The 26,282-nt window shown below is 46.0% G+C and overlaps 4 protein-coding genes across 6 annotated transcripts; 3 read left to right on the forward strand and 1 right to left on the reverse strand.

The window, feature by feature from the left end:
* Positions 1-1,326: 1,326 nt before the first annotated feature.
* Positions 1,327-6,133, forward strand: LOC123110557 (B3 domain-containing protein LOC_Os12g40080). Of its 3 annotated transcripts, none has more exons than XM_044531109.1 (9): positions 1,327-1,984; positions 2,122-2,249; positions 2,771-2,957; positions 3,051-3,524; positions 3,625-4,039; positions 4,287-4,486; positions 4,664-4,925; positions 5,145-5,386; positions 5,521-6,133. In XM_044531109.1, exons 2-9 carry the CDS (start codon positions 2,170-2,172, stop codon positions 5,794-5,796), a joined length of 2,136 nt encoding a protein of 711 aa, XP_044387044.1. In that variant the 5' UTR covers positions 1,327-1,984; positions 2,122-2,169; the 3' UTR covers positions 5,797-6,133. The 3 variants fall into 3 exon arrangements, with proteins under 3 accessions (XP_044387044.1, XP_044387045.1, XP_044387046.1); XM_044531110.1 differs by having other exon boundaries at positions 1,327-1,717; XM_044531111.1 differs by lacking the exon at positions 2,122-2,249 and having other exon boundaries at positions 1,327-1,717.
* A 2,587-nt stretch (positions 6,134-8,720) lies between these two features.
* On the forward strand, positions 8,721-11,755 carry LOC123115755 (uncharacterized). Its single transcript, XM_044536848.1, has 5 exons — positions 8,721-8,900; positions 9,316-9,372; positions 9,469-9,852; positions 9,942-10,094; positions 11,301-11,755. The coding sequence occupies exons 1-5, from the start codon at positions 8,868-8,870 to the stop codon at positions 11,553-11,555; spliced, it is 882 nt and encodes a 293-aa protein (XP_044392783.1). The 5' UTR covers positions 8,721-8,867; the 3' UTR covers positions 11,556-11,755.
* Positions 11,756-12,403: 648 nt separating this feature from the next.
* LOC123115756 (UDP-glucuronate:xylan alpha-glucuronosyltransferase 1) lies at positions 12,404-17,413 on the reverse strand. The gene is made up of 4 exons (XM_044536849.1): positions 17,225-17,413; positions 14,636-14,839; positions 13,888-14,540; positions 12,404-13,792 (listed from the first exon to the last, which is right to left on the reverse strand). Exons 1-4 carry the CDS (start codon positions 17,278-17,280, stop codon positions 12,777-12,779), a joined length of 1,929 nt encoding a protein of 642 aa, XP_044392784.1. The 5' UTR covers positions 17,281-17,413; the 3' UTR covers positions 12,404-12,776.
* Positions 17,414-21,510: 4,097 nt separating this feature from the next.
* LOC123114678 (pentatricopeptide repeat-containing protein At5g14770, mitochondrial) lies at positions 21,511-25,890 on the forward strand. Its single transcript, XM_044536121.1, has 4 exons — positions 21,511-24,612; positions 24,794-24,857; positions 24,972-25,223; positions 25,399-25,890. Exon 1 carries the CDS (start codon positions 21,511-21,513, stop codon positions 24,469-24,471), a length of 2,961 nt encoding a protein of 986 aa, XP_044392056.1. The 3' UTR covers positions 24,472-24,612; positions 24,794-24,857; positions 24,972-25,223; positions 25,399-25,890.
* The last annotated feature ends 392 nt before the right edge of the window (positions 25,891-26,282 follow it).

Here is a 26,282-nt window from a genome sequence, read left to right on the forward strand (position 1 = left end):
GCGAAGCTCGCGAACTGCCTCGGGGTTCCCAAGCCCCCGGCAGTTCCAGCTGAGGCATATCATTGGGCTGGGCAGGGCTGCATGGCAGCCTCTGCCGAAGTACTCGAGTTGTTGGGCGTGGGCTTCTTCTTCTTTGGTTCCCGGACTGTGCCCTCGTCCTCGGAGCCCTCATCCCCCTTTTCAGTACCGATAGCTGTGTGCTCAGTCCCCTCCTCAACATTGGCGGCGTGGTTTGTGAGGAGGGGAAGTTCAACTCTACGGTAGACTTGATTTGGCGGCCCCCCCCTTTCGTTTTGGAGCTGTCTTGCGCTTAACGGGAGAGTTCACCTCGGCTTCTGCCGTGGCTGCATTACTGGAGTTTCTAGTCTCGTTTCTGTTGGATTTTGCTGGTTGAGTACGTGAAGAACCCTCAGAAGATGCAGCTTTCTTCTTCTCGTCCGACGGCCGTAGGCCCTTTCCAAATGGCAGCTCGCCGTTTTCATCCCTCGTCCCCGGTGTCGGACAGACCAGATCAGAGTGGCCCAAACGGCCACACGAAAAGCAAAAGTGGGGTATGTTTTCGTACTGAATTTCATATGGATCTGTACTGCCCCTCCTTGCAGAATTGATCAGAATCCACCTCCTCAATGGTTTGGCTACGTCAAGTGTGACACGTGCTCGCAGGTAGCCGCCCCCATGATCAAAGTGAATCGAACTGGCTTCCTTGTCTATCTGCTTCGCAATTGCCTTGCACCATGCATCATCTCGCAGATTGAACGGAAGATTGGCAACGCGTGCCCAAACTTTCAGTTTGTCAAACTTGAGCTCCGATGGGCACATGCAGTCGTCAAATTCTGACAGAAGAACCGCGTTCTTACTGATATGCCATGGGGATCCTTCCCATACGCGATCTCTGTCTCGCTTCGTTGCAAAATCGGCAACGAACGTGTTTTCCCCTACCATGCGGAAGGATAGACCTTTAGGGTTACCCCATGCAGGTCGAAGTGCGTTCGTGATGGTCTGGATATGCAATGTGTTGCGGTGCAAGATCTTCCCTGCAACCATCCACTTCTCTGGTGCCCCCTCGACGCGATCATCGAGCACCAGAGGCGTCGCCTCTTCCTCAGAGATATCAAGTTTCCCAAGCTGTTCCTCCAGGCGCGCCCTAGCCGTCCCGGGCGACATCGTCGCCCCCGTAGCCCCGCCGCCGCTCCCGGAGGGTGTCGCCATCCTCCCGTCCGGCGGAACTCTGGTGTGCCCCGCCGATCCGATCTGCGTGAGCCGCAAGTCCGCCAAACCCTAATCGCCAGAGCGTTTTAGGGTTTCCGGAATAACTCTTCCAAGCAACGCAGGAAAAAGTTGGAAAACTCCGTGAGCACCTGGTCGAGCCAACCGTACCTATACAGGGCCCTGGAGCAGCCCGCCAGCCTTTACCGCCGCTGCGGCGGCCGGAACAGGCCGGCTCCCGCCTTCCATGTACCAGCGGGGTCGCCGTCATCGAGGCGGCGCCGCACCGAAGCCGAAGGGCCCCAGGTCACGCTGGCGCTGGGTTATCCGAGGCCGATACCGGCGCTGGCAGCGGCAGGAGGCGGCGGGCGGATCTTATCTTTTTTAGGAACGAGAGCATCCCTGAAAGATTCTTTCTGATTAGACTGGGCTTGCTCTGCTTCAGCAGATAAGTGGTGCCCTGCTGTGTTCACTCGATTCGACACTGTAAACAATATAGGGTTCAATCCAGGTCAAGTTTCTGCTCTGTTTGTTATTTGTTGTTCTGTTCTTTGGAGTGATAGATGATGTACATTTTGAGCTTATTAATCTAATATTGAAACATTGGCATTTGGCACTGAAGCTACAATGTAGAATTTCTTGTAACATCCGTGTTTTGATCCCTGTTGTCGTTTTTGCTATGGAGGCTCGGCTGCCCTGCACTGCACCACAAGATACTGACAGAATCTAACTTGTACTCCAACACTCACTGGGTCTTTACTCCTTGGCATTGCTAAAAGTACGAAAAATGATTCTAGCAGATGTCATTAGATTCCTTCTGCTCAGATTCCAAAAGTTCTCGATTGGAATCATGTCATGATTTCATCTGCATCTCTCTGAACAACTTTTTAAACGAGACTCCTTTTTCAACCGTAGATATGATGGCACTACTAGTATCAGCTGGTGTGGTGTGTATCTGCATATATGTATGCCCTTTTGCTCTGGGCTTGGGCATCCTTGGCATTGTGGCTGCTTCTCTGCAGAAGTACTGGCTCTTGGCAAAGGTAAGAGCCTTCTGGTCTTTCTACTCTCTACATCCTTAGAGCATAGACTTGCTGCAGCTTAAGATCATGTTTATGATGGCACACAGGAACCTAAAGTGCATACCTTGTGTTCTATTTGTTCTGAAATAAAAACGGCTCTAGTTTAGACATTTTTCTGTCATTTATTAGGCATGAAATATGTGCATCCATGTGAAGTTGAACATACTAATGATACTAACACATATTACTACATCTTCCTATTTTACTCTGAAAGAAGTACTGGCTGTTTGCAAAGATAAGAGAGGCTTCTTGTCTTTCTACTAGTAGATCATAAACTTGCTAAATCTATAGATCGACTGAAGTGCATACTTTACTTTTTGTGTGTCCTGAAAAAACTTGCTCCAGTATTGGACACCTTTCTTTGATTTATCTGACATCAAATATATGCATCCATGTGAGGTTGGAACAGACTGCTCATAATAACACACACTACTACATCTTCATATTTTAAGCTGATGTATCTTGTTCCCTTGACTCCCCAGAATTTTAATTACATTTGTCATGGCGCCGGATCAAGACCATGAGCAAGGTAACAGGAGTGGTCACAGCATCAGCAGCAAATCCTTTCAAAGATGTGAGGGCTGCGATGCACATTACTATTGGTGTCATATGGATGATACCCAGAAGTACTTCTTCAAGTGCATGGTTGGCAATTTCCAAGAAAAAATGGCAAGCCCTGGTGCATCGATACCCTTTCTCTCCTTCAGATGGAATGCTATCCTGTTTCAGAATGATAATTTTGTTGTTTTCTTGTTCCTGCAGGCCATTCCACAGAAGTTTGTGCAGAATTTTAAAGGTCAGATTTCTGAAGTTATCAAGCTAGAAGCACCTGATGGAAACATATACGATGTTCAGGCTATCAAGGATCTAAACAAGATAGTTCTCGCGTCTGGATGGGGGGTATTTGTCAGCTTTTACGGACTAAAAGCGGGCTACTTCCTGGTCTTCAGGTACATTGGGAATTCTCACTTCAAAGTTCTGATATTTGATTTTGGAAGTTGCTGTGAGAAGGAAGTGTTCCACGTTCTCATGAAGTGCGGTCCTAATGCCCAAGAAAAAGACACACGTCTTGATCGATCGCTGCTGAGCGGAAGACGATACCAGAATGGTGGATCAAGCAACGGTGAGTCCCACCGAAGGTGCGAGCACTGCGATGTGCATTTCTATTGGCATCACATGGATGATAGGCAGAAACATTTCTTGAGGCTCATGGTTGGCGATTTCCGTCACGAAATGGTAAGACCCTGGATGATCAATGCCTTTCCGCCCGTCCTGATGAAATGTCTTCTTGATCAGAAATATGTAACTTGCTGATTGCTTTGTTGTTTGTTTGCAGAACATACCAGAGAAATTTGTGAACAATTTCAGAGGCAGGATCCCTAAAGTTATGAAGCTAGAAGCTCCTGATGGAAATGTATACAACATTCAGGTTACCAATGATCTGAACAAGATAACCCTTAGATCTGGATGGGCAGCATTTGCCAGTGCTTGTGAACTAAAAGAGCATGACTTGCTGGTGTTCAGTTACACTGGAAACTCTCACTTTAAAGTCCTAATATTTGACCCAAGTGGTTGTGAGAAACAATTATTCCGCATTGTCATGAACCCCGCTCCTAATGTACAAGAAAATGGTATATCTCATGATCAGTTATTCCAGAAGGAAACAAAGCGTCGAGACGGCGGATCTCGTGATAACAACCCTAGGAAAACTAAAAAGATGACTCCTCTGGACTCTCCTTCACCGGGATCAGGTAAAGAATTGAAGGGTTGCGTGCACATTTTCTTTGGTATCTACCCTCTCTGTTCCTAAATATAAGTCTTTTTAGATATTCCACTACGGATTATATACGGAACAAAATGAGTGAATCTACACTCTAAAATATGTCTATATACATCCGTATGTAGTTTGTATTGAAATCCCTAGAAAGACTTATATTTTGAAACGGAGGGAGTATTCTGTAATTACTCACTGGTGTCTTGATGATCGGCGTTGTGCAGCTGAAGGTGTAACATCTCCAGACGACACCATGAATGCAGGCGGCCCTCCAGAAACTACCGAGCCTTGTTTTGTCCTAGCAATGGGGTGCAATCTGACTACAGCGCAGAAGGCACAAATCGACGCACTCGTGAAGAAAGTTAGGCCTGTAATTCCATTTTACATCACAGCCATGAACAAGACAAGTATGTCTGGACCTCTGGTACGTATGGAGTATCCTCTACAAATTCAGTGAGACTCCTCCAAAATTTGTTTTTTAATGCTCAGGATCAGATTCTCTTGTCTAAAATTTTGTTGGAATTTTAAAAATTATAGTAGCTCTCCTTAAATTATAATCTTCGATAATCTGAAAGCCAGATGATTCATTTATCTCTAACAGGTCATCTGCAAGGATTATGCTGCCAAATACCTTCCACATGAAGACCAATTCATCACACTCTGCCATCCTCGTAAGAGCAACATATGGTTAGACAATTTGAAGGTTACCACTGATGGTTCAGGCATGCTTTCTGCTGGCTGGTCAAGCTTCGCTCTCCACAATGAGTTGCGGGAAAGTGATGTTTGTGTATTCGAAGTATCAAAAAGCGCTGGTGAAATGACAATGGTTGTTCATTCTCTTGAAGGAGGCCATCACCTACAAGGTGAGTATGGGACACATTTTATACCTGCACATACGACTTGAAAAATCAACGCTCAGGATCGCCAACTTAGAGATAAGAATGTATAAGTCAGCTTAGAAATAGAGTTCTTTTCTTTAATAGCCAGCTAACGCATAAACCTGAGACAGCATGGAATCAATACTGAGCTAGTGTCTCTGTACCGGATCATTTTGGAATGCCCGGTTGTTTGTTTTTTTACAGGGAAAGAGCCCGAATCTCAAAACAAGTGCGATTATCCTGTTAAGGGCAAGGCGATCAAGGAAGCTGAGAGTGACCATAAACATGCTGAGTCCAAGTCCAACTACTACTACTCAAAGTATGCCAAGGGCCTGACTGGCGAGGAGCTAGAGGAGATATTCAGGTCAGCGTTGATCCAACAGGGCAATGTGGTATACGTCACCATCCTGGGGAAGAATCAAGTTAGAATCAAGAACAACTTGCTGGTCAGTTCAGTTGTTCGACTAATCACAGACTGGAATACCTAGATGGTTTAGATAACAATCTTTGATAGACTTCCTGAACCGTCTGCGACAAAGCTTTCTGTACTAATAGCTTATGTTCTGTACTATATATGCAGACCTTCCCCGGGAAGTTTGCAGCTAAGCATCTCGTGGAGAGGTCGCATGACATCCTGCTCCTGAGGCCCAACCGGAGTGAGACGTGGTGTGCGAGATACTACTACCACCCGAAAGAACAGGGTTTCAGCTACAGTTCCTGGACCAAGTTCGTCCGAGACAACAAGCTGTGCAAGGGCCACGTCTGCGTCTTCGAGCTGATGAAGGGCGTGAGTAAGGCGACAATGATTGTCCACGTGTTCACAAAGGTCGATGGCAGGTTCGTTCTGCTAGACTAACTGTCTAGGTTCCAGCCTAGTTGCATCCTCCTTAATTTGTCGTTGAATAGATGAACTGGGAGTAGCTTGTGTACCAGTACAAACTAGTTGTGTGGCCGTACCGTGTGAATGTTCATCCTGATTCGTCTGCGTTGGCTGTGATTTCAGAACCGAGAGAGAGGAGTATTTCAGCGCTTGTTGCACCTACTCCACTGAAATTTTCTTCAATGTAAGCTCAGTTGAGTTGACTGAAATTTTATTAAATCTAAGTGGATTCCCAGTTAGTCCCAGCTGAGTGTGCACATGTTACTCGAGGGCTTGTCTCAGCTAATCGATGATGAAAAATTGTTGATTTTAACTCGCGTGTTCTTTTGTGGACTCTTCAAGTGGTGATCGAGTAGGAGAAATCAATTGCTCGTTGCAGTGATCTGGTTCTCGCAGCTGCTCTGGTTGTGTTGTGGCTTTTGTTAGACCTGTGATGATATGAGTCGTGCCGTTGCAGATGTCTTCAATGGCTTGCGCTGATGCCTGCCTCCGGAAATCTTTTGATTCCTTTTCTATGCATCAGTTCCATGAACGACATGCATATTTTGTTCCCTCCGATTTTGCAAAGTAAGAATTAGTATCTATGGTTATTTCCTACCGGGTTTCGCAATTTCAGGAATTTGTCAGGTAAAATGGCCAATCACAACGTCAACAGCAAGAATCAAGTGCTAACATATTCTGTTTTGGGGACTAAGATCGAGGGGCAATGTAGGGGTTGTTTGGATGATGCCTGTTCTAGCCCGGTCAAATCGCGGGCATGCCAAATTGGCGGACAATTCCGCCACGGCGCCACCCCCATCTCGCCAAAAAGTTGGCGGGCAAGTGAGCTGAGCTGCTAGGGGCTGAGCGCCTGAGCACACCGAAGAATTGATGTCTACCCAAAAAAATTCATGCTCCCTATGAGACATATCATACAGAATCATGCTAGTTGCATTTGGACACATATATACTACAAGATAGAAAAAACAGTCTGCATAGCAAGCTGCTCTTCTAGTGGACATTCAAACCATGAAGCCTAGATGTATTCCCAAAGCAGATGTATGCTTGACAAAAAATCAAACATGGAAGGAGCAAGGTACATATAATAAGAGAAAGATCCTTCTAATCCTAGAATATTGACTTGTAGTAGAGAACATCACATGAGAAGGTGGTAAGAGCAACTCCAACGGGGTGACCCAACAGGCGCGCGCGCTTTGTCCATTTTTCGTCTGTTTGGGTCGGCCGCCCGCCCGGCGTCCGCTTGTTTTAGATTTGGGTCGGCAGTGTGCCCAACGCGCCGACCCATATGTGCCGGCGTGGCCGGCTGACCGCCCTATTTCAACAAATAGTTCATTTTTTGCATTGTTTCACACACAACTTTTGCATTCAAACATATAGTCTAGAACCAAATAAATAACATAGTTTCAACCGAATAAAATAGCATAGTTTTACAAGCCGAATAAAAGTAAAAATGTCTCACATAGCTTTGCAAGCCGAATAAAGAAGATACATCTATTGGTTGCCAACATGAGCCCACATATGCTCAATCAAATCATTTTGCAATTGCATGTGAGTTTTCCAATCACACATGTCATGAAGAAATTGGGTGAACTGTTCAAACGGCGAAACGAGGGTTTGGGAACGTTGGTGGCGAGTCCTCCAGCATGAAAGCTCCTATTCCTCGACCTGCGCGGTGGAAAGTGGAAACCAACGCGCAGCCGCCCCTGTTATGTGGGCCAGGCCAATTCTACCGATTCTTGCATGTCGTTGTTTCAACCACTCCTGGGCACAACCTTGCATGAGCTGTTTTTCAAAAATAAAATGTTATCACAAAAACAACAAAAATCGTTTAAAAAACAAATGTTAGCAATATTGATTTTTTGCAAATTAAAAAATGACGAATGTTTGCGAATTAATGTTAGCGAATGTTGATTTGGAAAAAAATGTTTGTGAATTTGAGAAAAGTTTACGACCTTAAGAAGTGTTCACAAATTTGAATTTTTTTTACGATTTCTCACAAAATGATCATGAATTTGAAAACAAATGTTTGCGAAGTAAAATAATGTTCATAGATTAAAAGAATGTTCAAGATTATAGAAATTGTGCATGATTTCAAAAAATATTCAAAACATAAAAATATTAGAAAATTCAAAAAATATTCACGAATTTTACAAAATTCAGTTATTCAATAATTTTTTTGTGAATTCAGTAATTTTTTACTAAATGAAGAAAAAAAATTCACGAGTTTGGAAAATGTTCGAAATTTTAGAAAATACTCACCAATTCAAAAAGAACATTTGCAAAATTCAAAAATTGAAAAAAGAGACTGATAAAGAAAAAAAAGGCATAAGCAAAACAATAAAAAAAACATCCCAAAAACCTTTGGTTGGGGGGGGGGGGCTCAAGCGGTCAATTTCCAGTACCTAGAAAAAAGGAGCGCTTCCGCATTGCCATGTGCTCCGCCCAACCGCCATGGCGTGTCGTGAGCACACCAGATGGGTAGATGTTTTTTTATTCTGCATGTGTTTTTGATTTTTTGGGGTTTTTGACTTGTGCTTGGTTTTAGTTTTTCATAATTTTTTTTCTCTTGCGTGAAGCACGCTGTGTGAAAAAGTAGAATTGTGCTCTTGGAAAGTGAAAAGCACAGTTGTGCTTCATGCCGAAGCATAGTTGTGCTTCATGGTGAAGCAAAAAGCATTTATGAATACTTTTTGAATTCATGAACATTTTTTAGTTCACAATTATTTTTGAGGGGTAGTTCACAATTTTTTTTTGAGTCTCGTTCACAAATTATTTGAAAACCCGGCTCGAGCAAGGGAGGTTTTTCTTGTTAGGGCCGCTCGAGCAAGAATGTGGCGAGGCGCGTCAAGCGGGTTCAAAAAACGAAATGGAAGAATCGGCCGAACGGGCCGGCCCACATGCCTGCTTTCCACTTTCCACCGAGCATTGCCGAAAAAAAAAATTCCACCGAGCAGGTCGCGGAAACGGAGTCACGAGCGACGTTCCCCAAACCCTCGGCTTCGCCGTTTCCCCACTCGTCTCCGCCTCCGCCTCCGCCACCACTAGCGATGGAGACTTCCGCTGTCCCTGAGGCGACTGAGGTCAGAATGCTTGCTCTCCCTTCTCTCACTCCCTGCCTCTGGTTGGAACCCTAGCGGATTTTGGTGCCGTATTCGCGGATGCGCTCTAGATAGGACTCTTGGATTAGGGTTTTTGTGTGTGGGTGTGTTCTGGATCAGAGAAAACACTAGTGTTATTTCTCTTGTTTAATAATTCAGAGATGAAACCGATCTACGTTCACTATGTTTCCTAGTCATTCTTCCCATTGATAACCACTGCGTCTCTGTTTTTATTTTAATCAATTTTCTAATGTTTGTTTTGTCTTGTGTATGGCACTCTATCTCTTAGCATAAGCACGAATTATGTACTGACATATTACTACTGGGAAATATTTCCACGTTTTGCATTATTCTTGTTTCGTTCCTGGATGATTAAAGGCCAAGCGCTTCCTTGCAGGCCTGGCCTCCTATGGAAAATGATGAAAATCAGAAGCCATTTCCGTTGACCGGACCGGTAAAATATGTCGTTTTGTACTTTCGTTAATTCTCAATATCTCATCTTTGTTTGATTGGGTAATTTGATAAACTTACAATCCATTCCATTACACAGGCATTACTGTCGTTTCTAAAGGCAGTTTCAGATGTATCAGTCACACCAATCACAGTTCTCAATGTATACAGTGCCGCTTGCGTCCTCACGCGGGCAGAAACTTCTGTAAACATCGTACTGAAGGCTGCATTTCTGGGACTTCCATTCTCGATTCTACCAATTTTGTTGATCACACGCCGCATCATTAGGGTGGTTGAGCAAGGTGGCTGCAGTATGGATATTGGAGCCTTACTTGTTTTATCTCAGTTTATATATATCTATGTGCTTGGGGGCGTGACCATGATGACGACGTTTCAAGAATCAAGAATTCTCGTGGCTTCGGTGACCATTGTACTTATTTGCATTTGCATCAAGATCTGGGTTTGTCTTTCCAACCATCCAAAGGTGCCACTTTCAACACCATTGTTTTTCATAAAAATATTTATTGTTATAACTGTGATGTTGTTAAATAACCTCTCCTCTTCCAATCTTAGTTTTTGATGGTCATCAGTTCCAACCGAGTAGATCTCAAGAACAGTCTTGACATGATTTCAGTTCAGAGCATCGCCAATGTGACCAACACCAAGGGTGCGGCAGAGATGGGCCCCGAGCACTCTATGCGGGCCAATTTAATTAAGATCTCCCTTGTAAGTACCCTTCTCGTGTTCAATTCCATGTGTTAAGTTAAAAAGAAAAACAAGAAAGAGCAAAAGTCTTGTCACCTACGAGAGTTGATTCTTTTGAACGAACCCTGCTTGAGGGCATGATTCCTGCAATTCCAGTAAGAAAAGAGTTATCCAGTTAATGAGGAAAGGCAGCCCCAAAAACATCACAAAACACGGTTAATAAGGAAGCACATGCAAAAGCCACATACACCATTGCCTAGCTACACTAGGTTTGTTGTGCCGCTATAGACAACCTAGACAGCCAACAGTGAGCGCAGCAATCGCTGACTCCTTGCTGCCAGAGAGAGAAGCCAAAACCAAAAGGAAGCTAGTCTGGTGCTCTCCATCCCTCGGAAAGGCAAGTTAGTAGCACTCTAGCCAAAAGGGCCAGCTCTATGTTTTGGAGGGCCGAATAGCTGGGCGTGTGTTTGAGTAACACATCTGTTTTTTGGGTGAAAAGCTCCTGCTTCGTATTACTTCCAAGTGGGACTAGGAGGCCCCATGAACAGATTACAACCCATACTTACAAGGTAGAGTAGAAGATATTTATGTACAAAGATTAGATTAGGCATTGTGGCACACGCTTGTGTGCGCGCCATGAGAGCTAGTTAGGAGACATAAAGGACTCAGCTAGATGGATAAACAGATATAATCGGAGGATCTGCCCCCTCCCCCTTTCTTCTCCTGCCGGCAGGGCGAACGGAGAAGAGAGGGAGAGAAACGGCAGAGTGCACAGAAAAGGGAGCAGAAAGGGGCTATAAAAGGTGTCTGTAGCTAGGAGTACTAATCTTCTTTGAGTAACACATTGTTTATGCCTTTCTCGAACACTCACACTTTTTATGCCTTAAGGAAGTTATAATTTCTTTAACATGATGGTTCATGCCTGTATTTATGAAAAGAAACTAAAAACCTTGAAGCCTTGGAAGAAATGCATTACAACAGTTTTACCCTTGTAATAATGCTTTCTCATCACCGACTGTATTTAGTTATTTGAGTTGGATAAACTCGGGAAGTTTTGTCCAAGTTAGAATTGGGATAGGCTATGTGAGCTGTCTTGGAGGTGTGCTCAATTTTATTTGGCAACTGAATACTACATATTCATCTGTCTGTTAGGTGCAAAGCTGTATGCCACCCTCTTCATGGCTGGGAGTACCTGACATTTTGCATTTGATTATTACTGTTTTGCAGAACATTTGCTTCGTGCTGTATCTAGTGTTCTACATTGGCTTCATGCTCGTGTTGGCCATTGTTGCTGAGAAATGGTGGCATGCGCTGCTGGGCATCGCCGTCATGTCACCAATCCATGTGTCCGGGCTCTGCTTGATATGTTATCTGAAAAAGACGGGCTTATCATGGTACACACCATGGAGCGTCCAGACGGTGACGATGATCTTGGTTGCAAATTGGCAGCATCTGGAAACGTGCAATCCAGTGTGCGAATGAAGGGCTGCTTTTGCTACCGTATACTAAGTCCATCTTCTGTATTAGCTACTACTAGTGCCACCTTGTAAACCGCTGGGCTTATATTGCACTTATTCATTGAACCTATCCTAAATTAACAACTGTAGCTTTCTTGGCAAACAACATGTACCTGTGCTGCGGTGTGCCTTTTTTAAAGATGTATATATATGGTTTGGGAGCGAGGTGTTTTTTTTGGCTTACTCATTTTGTTTTGAAGCAATCCTTATATCTCTTCAGGTTCAACACCGAAGCACACCTGCTTGAATCATGCTTTCTTGTTACATCTGCCAGTAAAATACATTCTATTTTTAGATTACTTTTTTGGTGTCCACTCTATTTAGATGGTATGATCACTTTGGACACTATATTTTGGGAAACTCAATTTGAGGTCATGAACACGCGGCTATGGTTCATATTCGGTCACCATAATGTATGTGTTTTGCTCATGCGGCAAACATTGGACTTCACGGGCGAAAACGCTATGTAGTTGGATAGTACTTTAACATGCTGAAAGTTAGGTCGGGTTAAAATTTTGCCATCGAGACCATGGGCCGTTAATAGGTTGAAAGTTACATCGGACCAGAAATGGGTCCAAGTGTAGCACGGGCTGTTAACAGGCCAAAAGATACACCGGGGTGAAAATGGACCGGCTGCTAACCGGGCGAAAGACATACCGGGTAGAAAACAACCAATTCCATGAGGGGATGCTAACAGGCCGAAATAAACATCGGACTGAAATGAGTCCAAGTGTACAATGGGCCTTTAACAGGCCAGAAGACACACCGGACCTTAATTGGGCCAACCAAAGACCACAGGTAGTTTCTCATTTTTTTTGCGTTGTAAATATGTCTTACTCCTTTTCTATTCTCTATATTAATGAAGTGGGCAGCTCCCAAAAATGCTACACTCACCGGCTATTTTTTACTTAATCAACGGACTTTCCTTTTCCCCCTCACTAATCTCACCCCCCTGATTTTCAGGATGGGCCCGCGTCGCCTAACGTCCAATTAGCGCAACCCACGTCCGCTTAGCCCCGTAAAGCGGCCGTAAAGCCCCCGTGAATGTAGCATTGCTCGGCAGCTCCAGCCTTCAAAAGTCAGAAAAAGGAAGAAACTCTAGAAAAGAAAACCTTGAACATCTCATCTACACCGTTCGATCAGCAAGCAACGGGCGAGATGGGCCCCTGTGCTATGGGAAAGAAAGTCAGAAGTTGTCGATGAGCTTGGCGTAGGACGTGGTGACCCTGTTCCCTTCCACCCGCCTGCCCTCGATCTCCCTCCTGCGGCACCCCTCCACGCCGGCGCCGGCGCAGATGCTCTTGCGAGGATCAACGATCCTGTCCCTCCAGTGCCCGTCGGAGAAGTTGGCCTTCCCGGCCTCTACAACGTCCCACCGCAGCAGCGCCTTCTGCCTCTCGTCGAGGAGGCAGAAGCCCTGGAGGCGCGGCGGCATGGCGTCGTGCGCCGTCCACCACCTCGCGTGCGCCTCGTCGCTGGCGAACTGCCTGAGCTCGGGCGCGTTCCAGTTGCAGTCGTAGTCCCTGAAGCAGAACCAGGGCTTCATCCCGACGAAGTGCACGGCAAGGACGGCGGGCGGGTCGGCGGCGAGGACGCGGCGCTTGGCGGCGGCGCGCTCCGCGGTGTCGCCCTCCCAGAAGTGCTTCATGTAGTTGGCGCGCGACGGCAGGCGGTGCCACCAGGAGAAGACCTCGTTGAGGTACCCCTGGTCGCCGCCGTTGTAGGACTCGATGTCGGCGATGTGGTCCATGAGCAGCCGGAAGGTGCAGTTGCAGGGCTCCACCACCATGACGCCCGAGTTGAAGACCGTGCCGTGGTTCCCCGTGGCGCTCACCTCCGGCATGACGAAGAGCGGCTCCATGGGGCGCTGCACCAGCAGGTCGGCGTCCAGGAACACCACCCGGTCGTACTCCGTCAGCGTCCACAGCCAGAACTTGCTGTAGTTCCACTCGTTGTAGGCGTCCCGCGACGCGCGCGGGTTCCGGATCCGCCGGATCGTCCGCACCTTCCACCCGGCCGCCTCCAGCGCGCGCCGGTGCCGCTCGCTGATGGTCTCGTCCACCAGGGCCACCATGTCCCGGTCCGACCCCGCCATCCGGATGCTCTGTGCCGCCACCATGGCGCCGCACGCGTACAGCTGCTCCGAGTGCAGGATCGTCGCGTACGCCTGTCGCCGCGGCGCCGCAGACACGTACGCCTCCCCTGTTCGTGTTCGATCAGTCACACACGTTAATTCATGGCATGCAACACCAATTTGTGGTGACAAAGACATGTGTTGGCGCGGGTCGCTTTCGTACCGAGTGCTCTGAGCGGCATGGCGAGCCTGCAGGATCCGACGGGGAGGGCGAGCTTCTGCCGGAGCTCGCCCATGTCGGGTCTGTACAGCCACACGTCGCCGTCACGCATGACCTCGTGCTTGCAGCTGAACAGGTTCGGGGCCGGGAAGCACCGGCTGACGACGATCACGTGCGCCGCCGCCCGCCGGCCACGCTCCTCCGACCGGCCCGCGGCGAGCCGCGCGGCGGCAAGCTGCAGGTGCAACCGCGGCACGTCCTTGGACCAGCCCGCCGCGCCACTGCACGGGAGCTTCACCGCAACGACGTCGTACCCTCCCTCGGGGGCCGACGACGGCTCCGGCAGGTCCGGGCACACCGGCGCGTGGTACAGCTCCTCCTCGTCGATCCACTCCGGGTACAGGTGCGCCCAGGTGACGTTGCTTGCGACGCGGTCCAGGTGCACCTCGGAGGCCGCCGGCAGCAGCGTCCTCCATTGGCCCATCTCATCCCCGTCGAAATTCAGGATCCCCACACGCAATCCACCATCTCCTTCTCGAGCGACCCGTTGCACCGCCATGGAGACGCTCGACCAGTCGACCCTCAAGTCCGACGTGTAACCCGAGTCCGGCTCGTCGGCGTCGGACGTCCGCACCACCTTTGACATTTCCGGCGACCTGACAGGCGAGAAGAATTAAGGAATCCGTGTGCATGCACTTGCCACCGATCGATCACCAAGATGGGGATTATCTGAAATGTTTTGCTCACTCACTGTGTGCTGCGTTGGTCGCCGCCATGGTGGATCGACGGCGAGTGGAGGAGGCCCATGAAGGAGCCGCACATGAGAACGAGGAGGACAAGCTTCACGTAGAGGATCTTGCCCCCCAAACCTTGAGGAGGTAACAGGGCGCTGAAGCTGAACGGCTTGTACTTGGCGCAACAGCTTCCCACGTAGCCCTTCTTGCTAGGACCGTTCCTGAAATTATTAACAGACATAGTCACACACACATGAGCACTTGAGTTTTCATCAAAGACTCAACAAACTTATAAGGTGTAAGAAGTTGAACAACAATTAACCCTGGTGTTTTTACTGAGATGACAATGTCCTTTATTTATTACTTCTTCCGTTTCTAAATATTTGTCTTTCTAGAGATTTCAATAAGTGACTACATACGGAGTAAAATGAGCAAATCTACACTCTAAAATATATCTACATACATCTGTATGTAGTAGTCCATTTGAAATCTCTAAAAAGACAAATATTTAAAAACGGAGGGAGTATTATTTTACCGGTACCCGCGACCGATTTTTGACTGTTATTTCCAGTTTCATGACCTGAAAGTCACATTCGCACAATCTTCAGTTCTTCACCTACTCTATCAACTACTGGTCATCAGGGACAGTTTAGTACCATACTGGTCCAGGTCTTACATTTCTCGTCATCATCGCTGACTTATTTAGTTGCTATCGCGGTTGCTTTCACTATATTTTCAGTATATAGCGAAGTTGAACAAGGGAAATACACTTTGGTTCCTGGTTGTATATGCACCCTATATGGGGATTTTTTAATATTTTAATAAAAACTCAAAATAGGTAAAAACTATTTTGACAAAACACTTGACTTACTTTTGCACTAGTATATAAATCTCGATGAAAAAAAAACAAAGTTGACCTCACAGCAAAAAAGACAAAATTTATTTGCTATTATACGTCACTATTCACACTATTTTAGACAAAAATTTGTCTTTTTTGAAAAGAAGTCAAAGGGATATTTTTTCCTGGATTTTTTTTCTCACGAGTACCATAGAAGGTCAAGTTTATTTCAAAAATATTTTCAGGAATTTTCGACTTTTTGTTGAATTACTAAAAAAAATCATATAGGGTGCATATGTCCCCATAGACCAAAAGTTCCCCTCCAATTGAACAACAACTAACCATGTAGTTGGTGTTTTTACTGAGATGTCAATATCACTTTAATTTTTTACCAGTGGCAATTATCCGACAATGCTCGATTTCTGCCTGATATCTCCAGTTTGATGACCTGAAAGTCACGTATGCAATCTTCAGTTCTTCACCTACTCCATCAACTACTGGTCATCAGGGACAGTTAGTACCATACTCCTGACAGTCCAGGTTTTACATCCAGCACGCGTCGCATTTCTCGTCGTTATCGCTGACCTATTTAATTGCTATATACTCCCTCCGTTTCTAAATGTAAGTCTTTGTAGAGATTCCACCATAAATCACATACGGATGTATATAAATGCATTTTAAGTTTAGATTCATTCATTTTGCTCCGTATGTAGTCCACCTAATGAAATCCCTACAAAGACTTATACTCTCTCCGTTCCTAAATATTTGTCTTTCTAGAGTTTTCAACAAATGACTACATACGAAGCAAAATGAATGAATGTACACTCTAAAATATGTCTATATACATCCGTATGTGGTAGTTCATTTGAATCTCTATAAAGAGAAATATTTAGGAACGGAGGGAGTATATCGCGGTAGCTTTCGCTATGTATCCTTGACTCCATCAATCTCCTGCCGTGTTGACGGCGTTGTCATGTGTCCCTTTTGCTTGTCCTGCTGTTGCTGTTTTCAGAGGCCGGCTATTCTTTTTTTTTTGAAACAAGTTTAGTAGGCCGGCTATTCTTCCTTTTGCTTGGCAATTGGCATGCATGCACGGAGAATGGAACAATTCTTCAGAGCTGGAGCAGTGTTAACTGTGACTTTTTCTTCGCATGGCACCTCTGATTGGGTTGCTAGGTCAGAGCAGATGAGCAAACCATGATGTAACTCCTTACGTGATTCGGTGACTCTGATGTAATCTATGTTACTAGTAGTTCAGCTAGGTGACCTAGAAATCTGGCTATTAGACGCCAACTTTGGAGATATGGTTTTTGGTTAGATGTACACGTTACCCTTATTTATTTATTGTGCAAAAATGTTACCATCTCTGAAAGTTACTTGTTCCTACTTGCTGTGAAATAAAAACTGTTTTTACTTTACTGATAACTTCATAATCTATGTTGCACAACATATGTCAAAACTGCATGTAAACTTGAAACCCGAACCAAAAATCACCTAAAGCTGCATGACTTGTGAGAATAGGATGAGCAGGGTGTTTGTGCTGATAAAACCTGCCATGTAATAACTGATCCCAGAAGAGAATAACAAGAAAAAAGGAGAGAAGCAAGACTTGGAGAAGCAGATCAAAAACAGTTTGATTTGAATGGAATGCATAGCATTGAACCGTGGTATCATTGATGCGTAAGAAGAAGAAAACTCTAAAGAAGCAAAGAGATAGCAGTTAAGTTTGCAGATGAGAGGCAGGGTAGAGAGCAGAGCAGCAACTCACAAAGTTCTATCCAGGCGATGCCTCTTCTCTGCATGAGCACAAGCAAAACCTCCCATCTTGAAGCCAAAAATCTTGAGTACGTATCGAGCGATATCACGAAGCAGTATATGCAAACACACGCGTAGCCGTGGGCATATATATGTACAAACAAGGTGCAGAGGGCTGTGACCAAGGGGGACTCTCAAGAGGCGAAATGAAAGTTCCAACCTAGGCAACAAACAAATGGACTTATATAGTAGCGTTGGCAATTGGCAGGTGAGGAAGCAAGAGACGATGCATGCTTGACAAGTTCCTGCAGGCAGGCGGACCCGGTCCCTTTCACATATGTTTGGAACACGTCGCATGCATGAATGCAAAGGACAATTATTATTATTCATGACCCTGCACAAGTTTCATCATGAGTTCTCTTCCAAAACCTACCTGCGTACCCTGTTACTCACTGCTTCAGTTGGTCCATTGATGTCTTCTTCGGTCACATGTCCGTGTTTGCATTTCACTCACCCTGTCATTCCTTTGCTTCAGGGCAGGCGCCACCTTTGGTTACTTATGTTATGTGCAAAGACAGAGTTGGTGCAACTCATCACAGAAGGGCTCTGGCTGAGATGTACACAAGTGAACCAAAATACTAGGTAGCAGTAGATGTAGATGTACACACAGACACATTGACATCTTTGCTTTGTGGTAAGTTCACCAAACCCAACCCATCTATGCATGTGTTGCGTGTTGGTTGGACCTGAAGCAAAACCATGCAGTGCCTTTTGAACCAAGGGATTTGATCTGATCTGAATCACTGAATGGTTCTCTACTGTTGCTTTAGGTAAACTGCTGAACTTGAAAAAGGGCTTGCGGAGAAGGTTACATCATGCATGCGAGAGGGTGAAAGTAGTCTTGGAAAAGGCACAGGGAATTGGAGCATGCAGAAAGAGGGGGTCCAAGGTTGACTTGACAGTGATTCAAAGGTTGAAGGTTACCTGCCACCAAAGTAAGGTTTTCTTTTCTTTTCTTTCTTGTTTAGGTGAGGTGTACGCCTAGAATACTTGCGACGTGGAATGTTTGCACACTAACGTATCGAGTTTACTAGTCACATTTGTTATGTCAGAGCAAAGACTATGGATCTTAATATACATCTGACGTTAGACTTTTAGGGTTAATTAAGAATCTGACGCTCTCAGGTACATATTGTGTACATGATTGGAGAAGGAAAAAAGAAACATTGTGCATGGTCATCTTGGTGATAACGGAACAAGTCTTGATTTGCTTCCATTTGGAGGGAGTAATTGGCTTGGGCTCCTTTTGCTTACCTCAGGGGTCAGTTTATCTGCCAAATCTACTACCTGCTCTCCCGTTCTTTTGTGAATTAACAACCTGCTTCTCTGACCTCCCTTGTGACTCTGTTTCACGCGTGCTCGTTTACTTCATCTCTTTCTTCCTCCCTCCCCGCTTCTAAATTGCCTGCCTGCGACGACACGTCCATGGATTGATTTCTTGACGTGACAAGATCTAGAACTCCAAAAGGTCCTAGCCAACCAAACACGCAAGAAAATGCATGGAAGAACCTCAGATTTGCCTGCGTGGCAGTATAAGTCCATGTCCTTGTGGTTTTTTTTGGCTACACTACACTTGGATAGCTTGGCAAGTCAAGTAGTGATGACCACGAGGATGACCACCCAGGTTGGTCAGCAATCGCTAGAACATTGAAGATTGACGACGTTTCTATGAACCCACGAGCGAAGCATACACTCACCTCTATGAACGCACGCACGCACATCTTCTCCCTATGAACACCTCCGAGAGACGGAGCAAACATCGATTAATGTTTTGTTGAGTAGATAAACACCTTGTGTGTTCCTGCGAAATCTTATAGCAATGAAAATAGCAAAAATTGAAATAAAGAATACAATAACAATACCGCACCACGTTCCCGTCGTGTGAAAGCAAGCTTTGAGGTAAGTGAAGGTGGATGCACGTTATATTGACCTATTATACAAATATTTTTAGAAAAATCATGGAGATTTTTTGGAACACATCAATATTTCCTAAAAATGGCGCATACATTTCTGTTAATGGAAATAAATCTTTTTCTATTCTGCGTGCACATTTTCTTACATTGTATAAAGAATTTTTTAAGTTCCATCGACACTTTTTGAAACACGTCAACATTTCTTTAAATTTTCACCTAATTTTTTAAATGGAAATAAACATTTTTTTTACATTGTATACACATTGCTAAAAATTTTGCATGCATTGTTTTAAAGTGCGGAAACCCTTTTTCATTATCACGAACATATTTTTGAAAGCTATCACATTTTTTAAAACTGCGCTAAACAAATTTTCTATACTACATTAACATTTTTTCAAATTCACAGATCTAATTTTCTTAAGTAAATTTATGTTTATGAATTATATGTAAAAAAAGGGGAAACCTAATTTGAGTGACGTCAGCTTGATGACCCACGTCTCTACTAGTCCGGCCCACCACCGGCTCCCGTAGTATCCTCGCGGATGATGCAAACATAGGTGCACCGAGTAAACCGTCGGCCATTGTTAAAACTTATCTTTTGAGGGGGGAAAAGCAATGAAGAAAAGATCGACCAAGTGGCGAGCCATCCGATCATGCAACAAGCTTTGTTCAGAAACATCAAGCATCACAGCATAGACTATATTTAGAAACACTAATGATGTTACAATCACGTGAGTTCACAAACTCATGCCTCTGTAACATCAGTGACGTTTCAGAAAAATGCAACACCGGGATGGCCGCGATGGCAGAGGCAACCAATGATGGTCGGGGACGGCACAGAGGAGGTTGGCAGTGGCATTCCGAGCTTGGGCGCTCCACGCGACATCATGGTGGTGGAGGTGACAGACGACCGAGGAGAGGGAGGAAGGGAGAAGGTAGGCCGATGACCGAGGGAGGAAGGAGGAGGAGATAGGTGAGAACTGATGACCAAGGTGAGTGAGAAGGAGAGAGCTTGCTCGCTGGCGGCGGCTGGAACACATTTGGTGGCTAGCATCCACAAGTCGCCGTTGTGGGATCTCAGATCTTGTAATAAAGACGTTGTTGCGGTACAAGAAGATTGCAACAACATCTGAATAGCAGACATGGGCTATGGAGATCCGACGGTCACGAAGGCAATCGGCGCGCGCAGAGAGATCCGTCATGTGAACGGAAGTGTTTCCTAAGCAGAGTAAATTTCTTTTTTTGAGACAACCTCGCATGCTTTATTCATTGTTCATAATGTTTACTGGAAGAAAACTCAGATCGCCTGGTTGGCCCAACCATACATGACGACCATATCCTAATGACAAAGCAAATTTAGCGAGATTGTGAGCCTCGAAGTTCGAGCTCCTATACTCATGGACTACTTTGCATGACAAAAAAGAATCCGTCCGATGTATAATCTCATGCACTATAGCTCCATATCCAGCACCCACGTTCTTCTGGACATCATCAACCACCCTTTTACAATCCGATGCAATGTGGACCATATTAACATAAAGATCCTCAGCCAATGCTTGAGCCTCCTGTACAGCGATCGCTTCCATTGTGCTTGCTTCCGTTATGAATTTTACTTTCAGAGCCGAGGCCCCCAAGAATCTACCTTCGTGGTCTCTGCACACCACCCCTGCTGCACCATACTCTCCTTCCCTGTTCACTGCCGCATCCACATTCATCTTCACATATCCATCAGGCGGAGGTAACCAAGCTGTTTGTCTGACAATACGAGGTTGCGTCGATGCTCCCTATCTCTCCTGTCCGACAACTTCAAGTCCCTCAAGTAGCGGTTTATGAACGAGTTAGTTGATAAAGGACTGTCAAATATTTCTTCATGTATAGCTCGTCTTCTCGCTCGCCATACCGCCCATAATGTCACCACCATCCGTGTGAATTCCCTATGTGATAGCAGATCATGCATAGTGAAGATCCAGTTTTTTGCATCAAGTGACAAGTTGTCAAGCATTGTCTCCAATGTTTCATCTGAACAAAGTGACCACACACTTCTAGCCATCACACAGTCTATTAATGCATGTTTCCAGTCATCTTGCGCCAAACAGAAAGCGCACACACTTGATGTTGCCATATTCCTGTGATGTAAAACCCCTGCTGTTGGGATCGATTCATGGCATAACCTCCACAAGAACACTTTAAGTTTGGAGGGGACCTTGATGTGCCTAAGCAGAGTAAATGGCCAGCCACGGCCGATTTCATTGGGCTAAGACTGACTAACCACAAGTTCAAAAAAGAAAAAGACTGACTAACCACGAAACCCCATCAGTTTGAGCCCATGGGCTTGACGGGCACCAAGCGTAGACTTCCTTTCGGCCCTAGCGTTCCTCCTCCGACCCGCACTCACTCACAGGCCGGCGGTCCCGCACTCACTCACAGGCCGGCGGTGGAGGCTCCCCCCCCCCCCCCCCCTCCCATGGCGCCACCACCCCAACCCCTCCACGCCTCATTCCTCTGCTCCCTCGCGCTCGCGCTCCTCCGCGCCGGCCGCCTCTCCGCGGCCTCCCACGTCGCCTCCACCCTCCCGGCCGCATCCCCTCCCGCGGCCCTCCTCCGCCGCCTCATCCCGGCCCTCGCCTCCTCGGGCCTCGCCGCCGCCGCCGTCCGCTTCCGCCCCGTCCCCGGCGATCCGCTCTCCCTCAACTCCATCCTCCTCTCCCATTGCGCCCTCCGCTCGCTCCGCCCCGCGCTGGCCCTCCTCCGCTCCTCCGAGTCCGTGGACACCGTCAGCTACAACGTCGTCATCTCGGGCCTCGCCGGGCAGGGCCGCCATGGGGGCCTCTCCCCGGCCCTGCTCGCCGAGATGTGCAAGCGCGGCGTCCCGTTCGACGCCGTCACCGTCAACACCGCGCTCGTGGCGCTCTGCAGGGATGGTCAGGTGGAGGCAGCGGCGGCGTTGGCTGAGATGATGGTGAGAGGCGGGGGAATCCACAGGTTGGATGTGGTGGGCTGGAATGCTCTCATTGATGGGTACTGTAAGGCGGGAGACATGGAGGCGGCGCTGGCAGCGGCCCAGAGGATGAAGACACAGGGGGTGGGAGTTGATGTGGTGGGGTACAATACCTTGGTTGCTGGGCTCTGCCGTGCCGGCGAGCCTGATGCTGCACGGAACATGCTGGAGACGATGAAGGGGGACGGCGTGGAGCCGAACGTGGTGACCTACACGGCGTTCATCGCTGAGTGTTGTAGGACGAATGCGGTTGATGATGCCTTCAGTCTGTACGAAGAAATGGTGAGGATGGGTGTCCTGCCGGATGTGGTCACACTCAGCGCTCTTGTTGATGGACTTTGCAGGGCCGGACGGTTCTCAGAAGCGTATGCACTTTTCAGGGAGATGGAGAAGATTGGGGCTGCGCCGAACCATGTCACCTATTGTACACTGATTGATTCACTGTGGAAGGCACGGAGGGGCAATGAGTCACACGGTCTATTGGGGGAGGTGGTCTCTAGAGGTGTGGTCATGGATTTGGTCATGTATACATCTTTAATGGACTGGTTGGGCAAGCAAGGGAAGATCGATGAAGTGAAGGACACGTTTCGTTGTGCTCTGTCGGACAATCATACTCCCAATGGTGTCACCTATACCGTACTAATCGATGCACTCTGCAGAGCTGGTAATGTTGATGGGGCAGAGCAGATGTTATTGGAAATGGAGGATAAATCTTTTCGTCCAAATGTAGTTACGTTCTCATCAATCATCAATGGTCTTAGTAAACAAGGATTGCTTGACAAGGCAACTGAATACATGAGGAAGATGAAGGAAAGGGGCATTGATCCAAATGTTGTGACCTATGGAACAGTTATCGATGGCTTCTTCAAGTGCCAGGAGCAAGAATCAGCTCTTGACTTGTACCATGAAATGCTGTGTGAGGGTGTGGAAGTTAATAAATTTATTGTTGATTTGCTGGTGAATGGTCCGAGGAAAAATGGTAAAATGGAGGAAGCTGAAGCATTGTTTAGAGATATGAATAGACGTGGTATGCTGCTAGACCATGTAAACTACACCACTTTGATAGACGGGCTCTTTAAAATGGGTAACATGCCGGCTGCTTTCAAAGTTGGTCAGGAGTTGACGGAGAGAAACTTGTTGCCTGATGCTGTTGTCTATAATGTGTTTGTCAATTGCCTTTGTATGCTTGGGAAATCTAAGGAAGCGGAATCAATTTTGAAAGAGATGCAAACTACAGGTTTAAAACCCGACCAAGTGACATATAATACTATGATCACTGCACAGTGCAGGGATGGGAAGACTGCCAAAGCTCTAAAACTCCTCCATCAAAAGAAGAGGAGTTCCATAAAGCCGAACCTCATCACATACAGTACACTTATTGCGGGTCTTTTTGAGGTTGGTTCTGTCGAGAAGGCGAAGTTTTTGTTAAATGAGATGGCTTCTTCTGGATTCTCTCCGACCTCTCTGACTCATCGAAAGGTGCTGCAAGCATGCTCCCAAAGCGGGAGACCAAACTTGATTTTGGAAATTCATGAATGGATGGTGAATGCTGGGCTTTCTGCTGATATCACTGTCTATAATACACTTCTGCGTGTTTTATGTTATCATGGAATGACAAGAAAAGCTACAGTTGTCTTGCAAGAGATGTCGGGAAGAGGAATTGCCCCAGACACAATCACATTCAATGCTCTAATTCTTGGTCATTTCAAGAGCACCCATGTAGACAATGCCTTTGCTACTTACGATGAGATGCTTCGCCATGGGGTCTCACCGAACATAGCTACATTCAACACGCTCTTGGGTGGGCTTGAGTCAGCTGGAAGAATTGGAGAAGCAGATAAGGTGCTGAATGAGATGCAGAGAAGGGGCATTGAGCCCAGCAATCTGACTTATGACATACTGGTCACGGGATACGGAAAACAAAGCAACAAAATCGAAGCAATGCAGTTGTATTGTGAAATGGTGGCTAAAGGCTTTCTTCCCAAAGTAAGCACATACAATGCACTCGTAAGCGACTTTGTTAAAGTGGGAATGATGAGTCAAGCTAAAGAGTTGCTCAACGAAATGAACAAGAGGGGTGTTCCACCCACATCCTGCACTTATGATATTCTTGTGTGTGGATGGGCAAAGCTTAGAAATGGAACAGAGGTGAGAAAATTGCTCAAAGATATGAAGGACAAAGGATTTAGTCCATCGAAAGGCACTCTTAGTTCTATATGCAGAGCATTTTCAAAACCAGGAATGACCTGGGAAGCTCGGCGTTTACTTAAAAAGCTTTATAAGGTTTAGGAGTGTCAAGCATTGATTTCTCATCTACCAAGCAAGCACAGATGATGGTCTGATTGAGACTGTTCTTAGTATGACCGCGGCTCGCGACACGCCGTCAAACATGACAAGAAGCTACTGGCAGAGATAATCGCCAAGTCACCTGTAAGTGTGTCTGGTTCTCTGTTTAGTTGGGTTGAATTAATTTAATCAGTTCAATGTAATGTTGTTGTTGTGGTGTTTTTCATCTATAAGTAGTTAACAGCTGTCTTAACATGCTCTGTATGACGGTGCTGCTTCAGTAGCAAGTGTGGTGATGCTTATCTCGCAGAATTTACTTTTGCAGGATGACCCTTGGAGTGAGCGGAAGATCATGAATTATGTGAAAAGATCCCCCACAAGCTCCAAAGGCATGTGATGTTGCCATTTTGTTTCCTTTTATTTGTATTGCTAGTTGCTAACGTATTCCTTTGTGGTATGTTTTTTTGATCATTCCATGTTTCCCTGCACTGCTTGCTTTCCAGATGGCCGCATTTCTGTAACAGAAGAGTCACAATAAGCTGCAATCTGTTCATGTGAACCTTGTCAAAATTATTATCAGCTTGTCAGTGAAGAGCTATCCTTCATTCGTAAGGAGCAGGTGTGAGTTTCTGAAATTATTGGCTACCGCTCGTGTTCTCCTTGTGTCACGCTACGTTGTGAGTCTGACAGTACGAGGCATGTTTTGCCAGCAGCCTGGTTCTGAAAAGCAAGCAGCAGATTTCATTTACAGCCAGGTGATTATTATGAAGTTAGATGCACTTTGTTTTCTGAACACTCGTATTCGTGGTTGTTTTGTGTTTTACTCTGTTCGTCATCAAACTACTACTCTTGGAATTGACGCCTGATCGATAGGATCATGGAACTGGATAAATCTCTTATGTGAAAATTTCATCCTCTCTGTTTGTGTAGGATCTAATACAGCTAGGCTTCTGACGGAGAAAATTGCAGGAGGCTTCTTCTCCTATACTCTGCCCAGCCGCAGCACAGGAGGAAAGCAGCCAGACGTGGCCGCGCTGCTCTTGGGTTCTTCTACAGCGATGCGTCGGCAGGCGACCGGCTGCTGCAGTGCTTCTACTACACCTCCTGGTGCGTTTATATATGTTGTGTAGGTTTGCATTGGGTAGAAGTTCTTTGTCTGTAATTGTGGTTTGATTTGATACTAAATCGTGTGTAAGTGTGCCTTTTTTTTTCTTGCGGAAGTGTGTAATTGTGTCTGCAAGTGAAATCATCTTGAGCATGATAGAGATAAATAGCTTACAGAAATCTAATGGTACTCCTCCATTTAAAGCAGACATATATAGTCAGGACTTGACATCAGGATCGATCACACCCGTATCCGTATCAAAAATTCCAAGATGGGATGTGATTTGATACGCTCTCTGTTTTTTTTTGAGACACTGATACGCTCTCTGGTGGTGCCACAATTAAAGCCCATGTGGCAGACCAGATCCATGAAATTCAAAATGGGTTATGCAGTGAGTTAATAGTAGGATCGAAACTGTTTGGTATGATCCGGATCTATTATCCCGCATTGATGGTAAATGCCAAAGTTATCAAGTGGTTGTTGATTTTTATTTAATAGCCGGTCAACTTGCGAAGGCATGCTTGTGGACGTGGGTGATCAATCAATGTGAAAATTTTGAATTCGAAATAGTATCCACCTCAGGTAGGAGCACGGTTTTCACCGAGCATGAATTCCGTGGCCCCCAACAGATAATGTACTGCCGAGGGTACTGATTTTTCCCGTGACAAACATGTACTAATAACTGGTGGTAATTTTGTACACGTAGTAC

Source organism: Triticum aestivum, chromosome 5B, assembly GCF_018294505.1.
Source record: "Triticum aestivum cultivar Chinese Spring chromosome 5B, IWGSC CS RefSeq v2.1, whole genome shotgun sequence".
NCBI lineage: Eukaryota > Viridiplantae > Streptophyta > Magnoliopsida > Poales > Poaceae > Triticum > Triticum aestivum.

Coding starts and splice junctions, on each gene's coding strand:
- LOC123110557 (XM_044531109.1), top strand. CDS start 2,170: ATGTATGCCCTTTTGCTCTGGGCTTGGGCATCCTTGGCATTGTGGCTG. Junction 3,525..3,624: donor GCGATTTCCGTCACGAAATG/GTAAGACCCTGG, acceptor GTTTGTTTGCAG/AACATACCAGAGAAATTTGT. Junction 5,387..5,520: donor GAATCAAGAACAACTTGCTG/GTCAGTTCAGTT, acceptor CTATATATGCAG/ACCTTCCCCGGGAAGTTTGC.
- LOC123115755 (XM_044536848.1), top strand. CDS start 8,868: ATGGAGACTTCCGCTGTCCCTGAGGCGACTGAG. Junction 8,901..9,315: donor CTGTCCCTGAGGCGACTGAG/GTCAGAATGCTT, acceptor GCTTCCTTGCAG/GCCTGGCCTCCTATGGAAAA. Junction 10,095..11,300: donor ATTTAATTAAGATCTCCCTT/GTAAGTACCCTT, acceptor ACTGTTTTGCAG/AACATTTGCTTCGTGCTGTA.
- LOC123115756 (XM_044536849.1), bottom strand. CDS start 17,280: ATGGGAGGTTTTGCTTGTGCTCATGCAGAGAAGAGGCATCGCCTGGAT. Junction 14,541..14,635: donor GGCGACCAACGCAGCACACA/GTGAGTGAGCAA, acceptor CTCGCCTGTCAG/GTCGCCGGAAATGTCAAAGG. Junction 13,793..13,887: donor CATGCCGCTCAGAGCACTCG/GTACGAAAGCGA, acceptor GAACACGAACAG/GGGAGGCGTACGTGTCTGCG.
- LOC123114678 (XM_044536121.1), top strand. CDS start 21,511: ATGGGCTTGACGGGCACCAAGCGTAGACTTCCTTTCGGCCCTAGCGTT.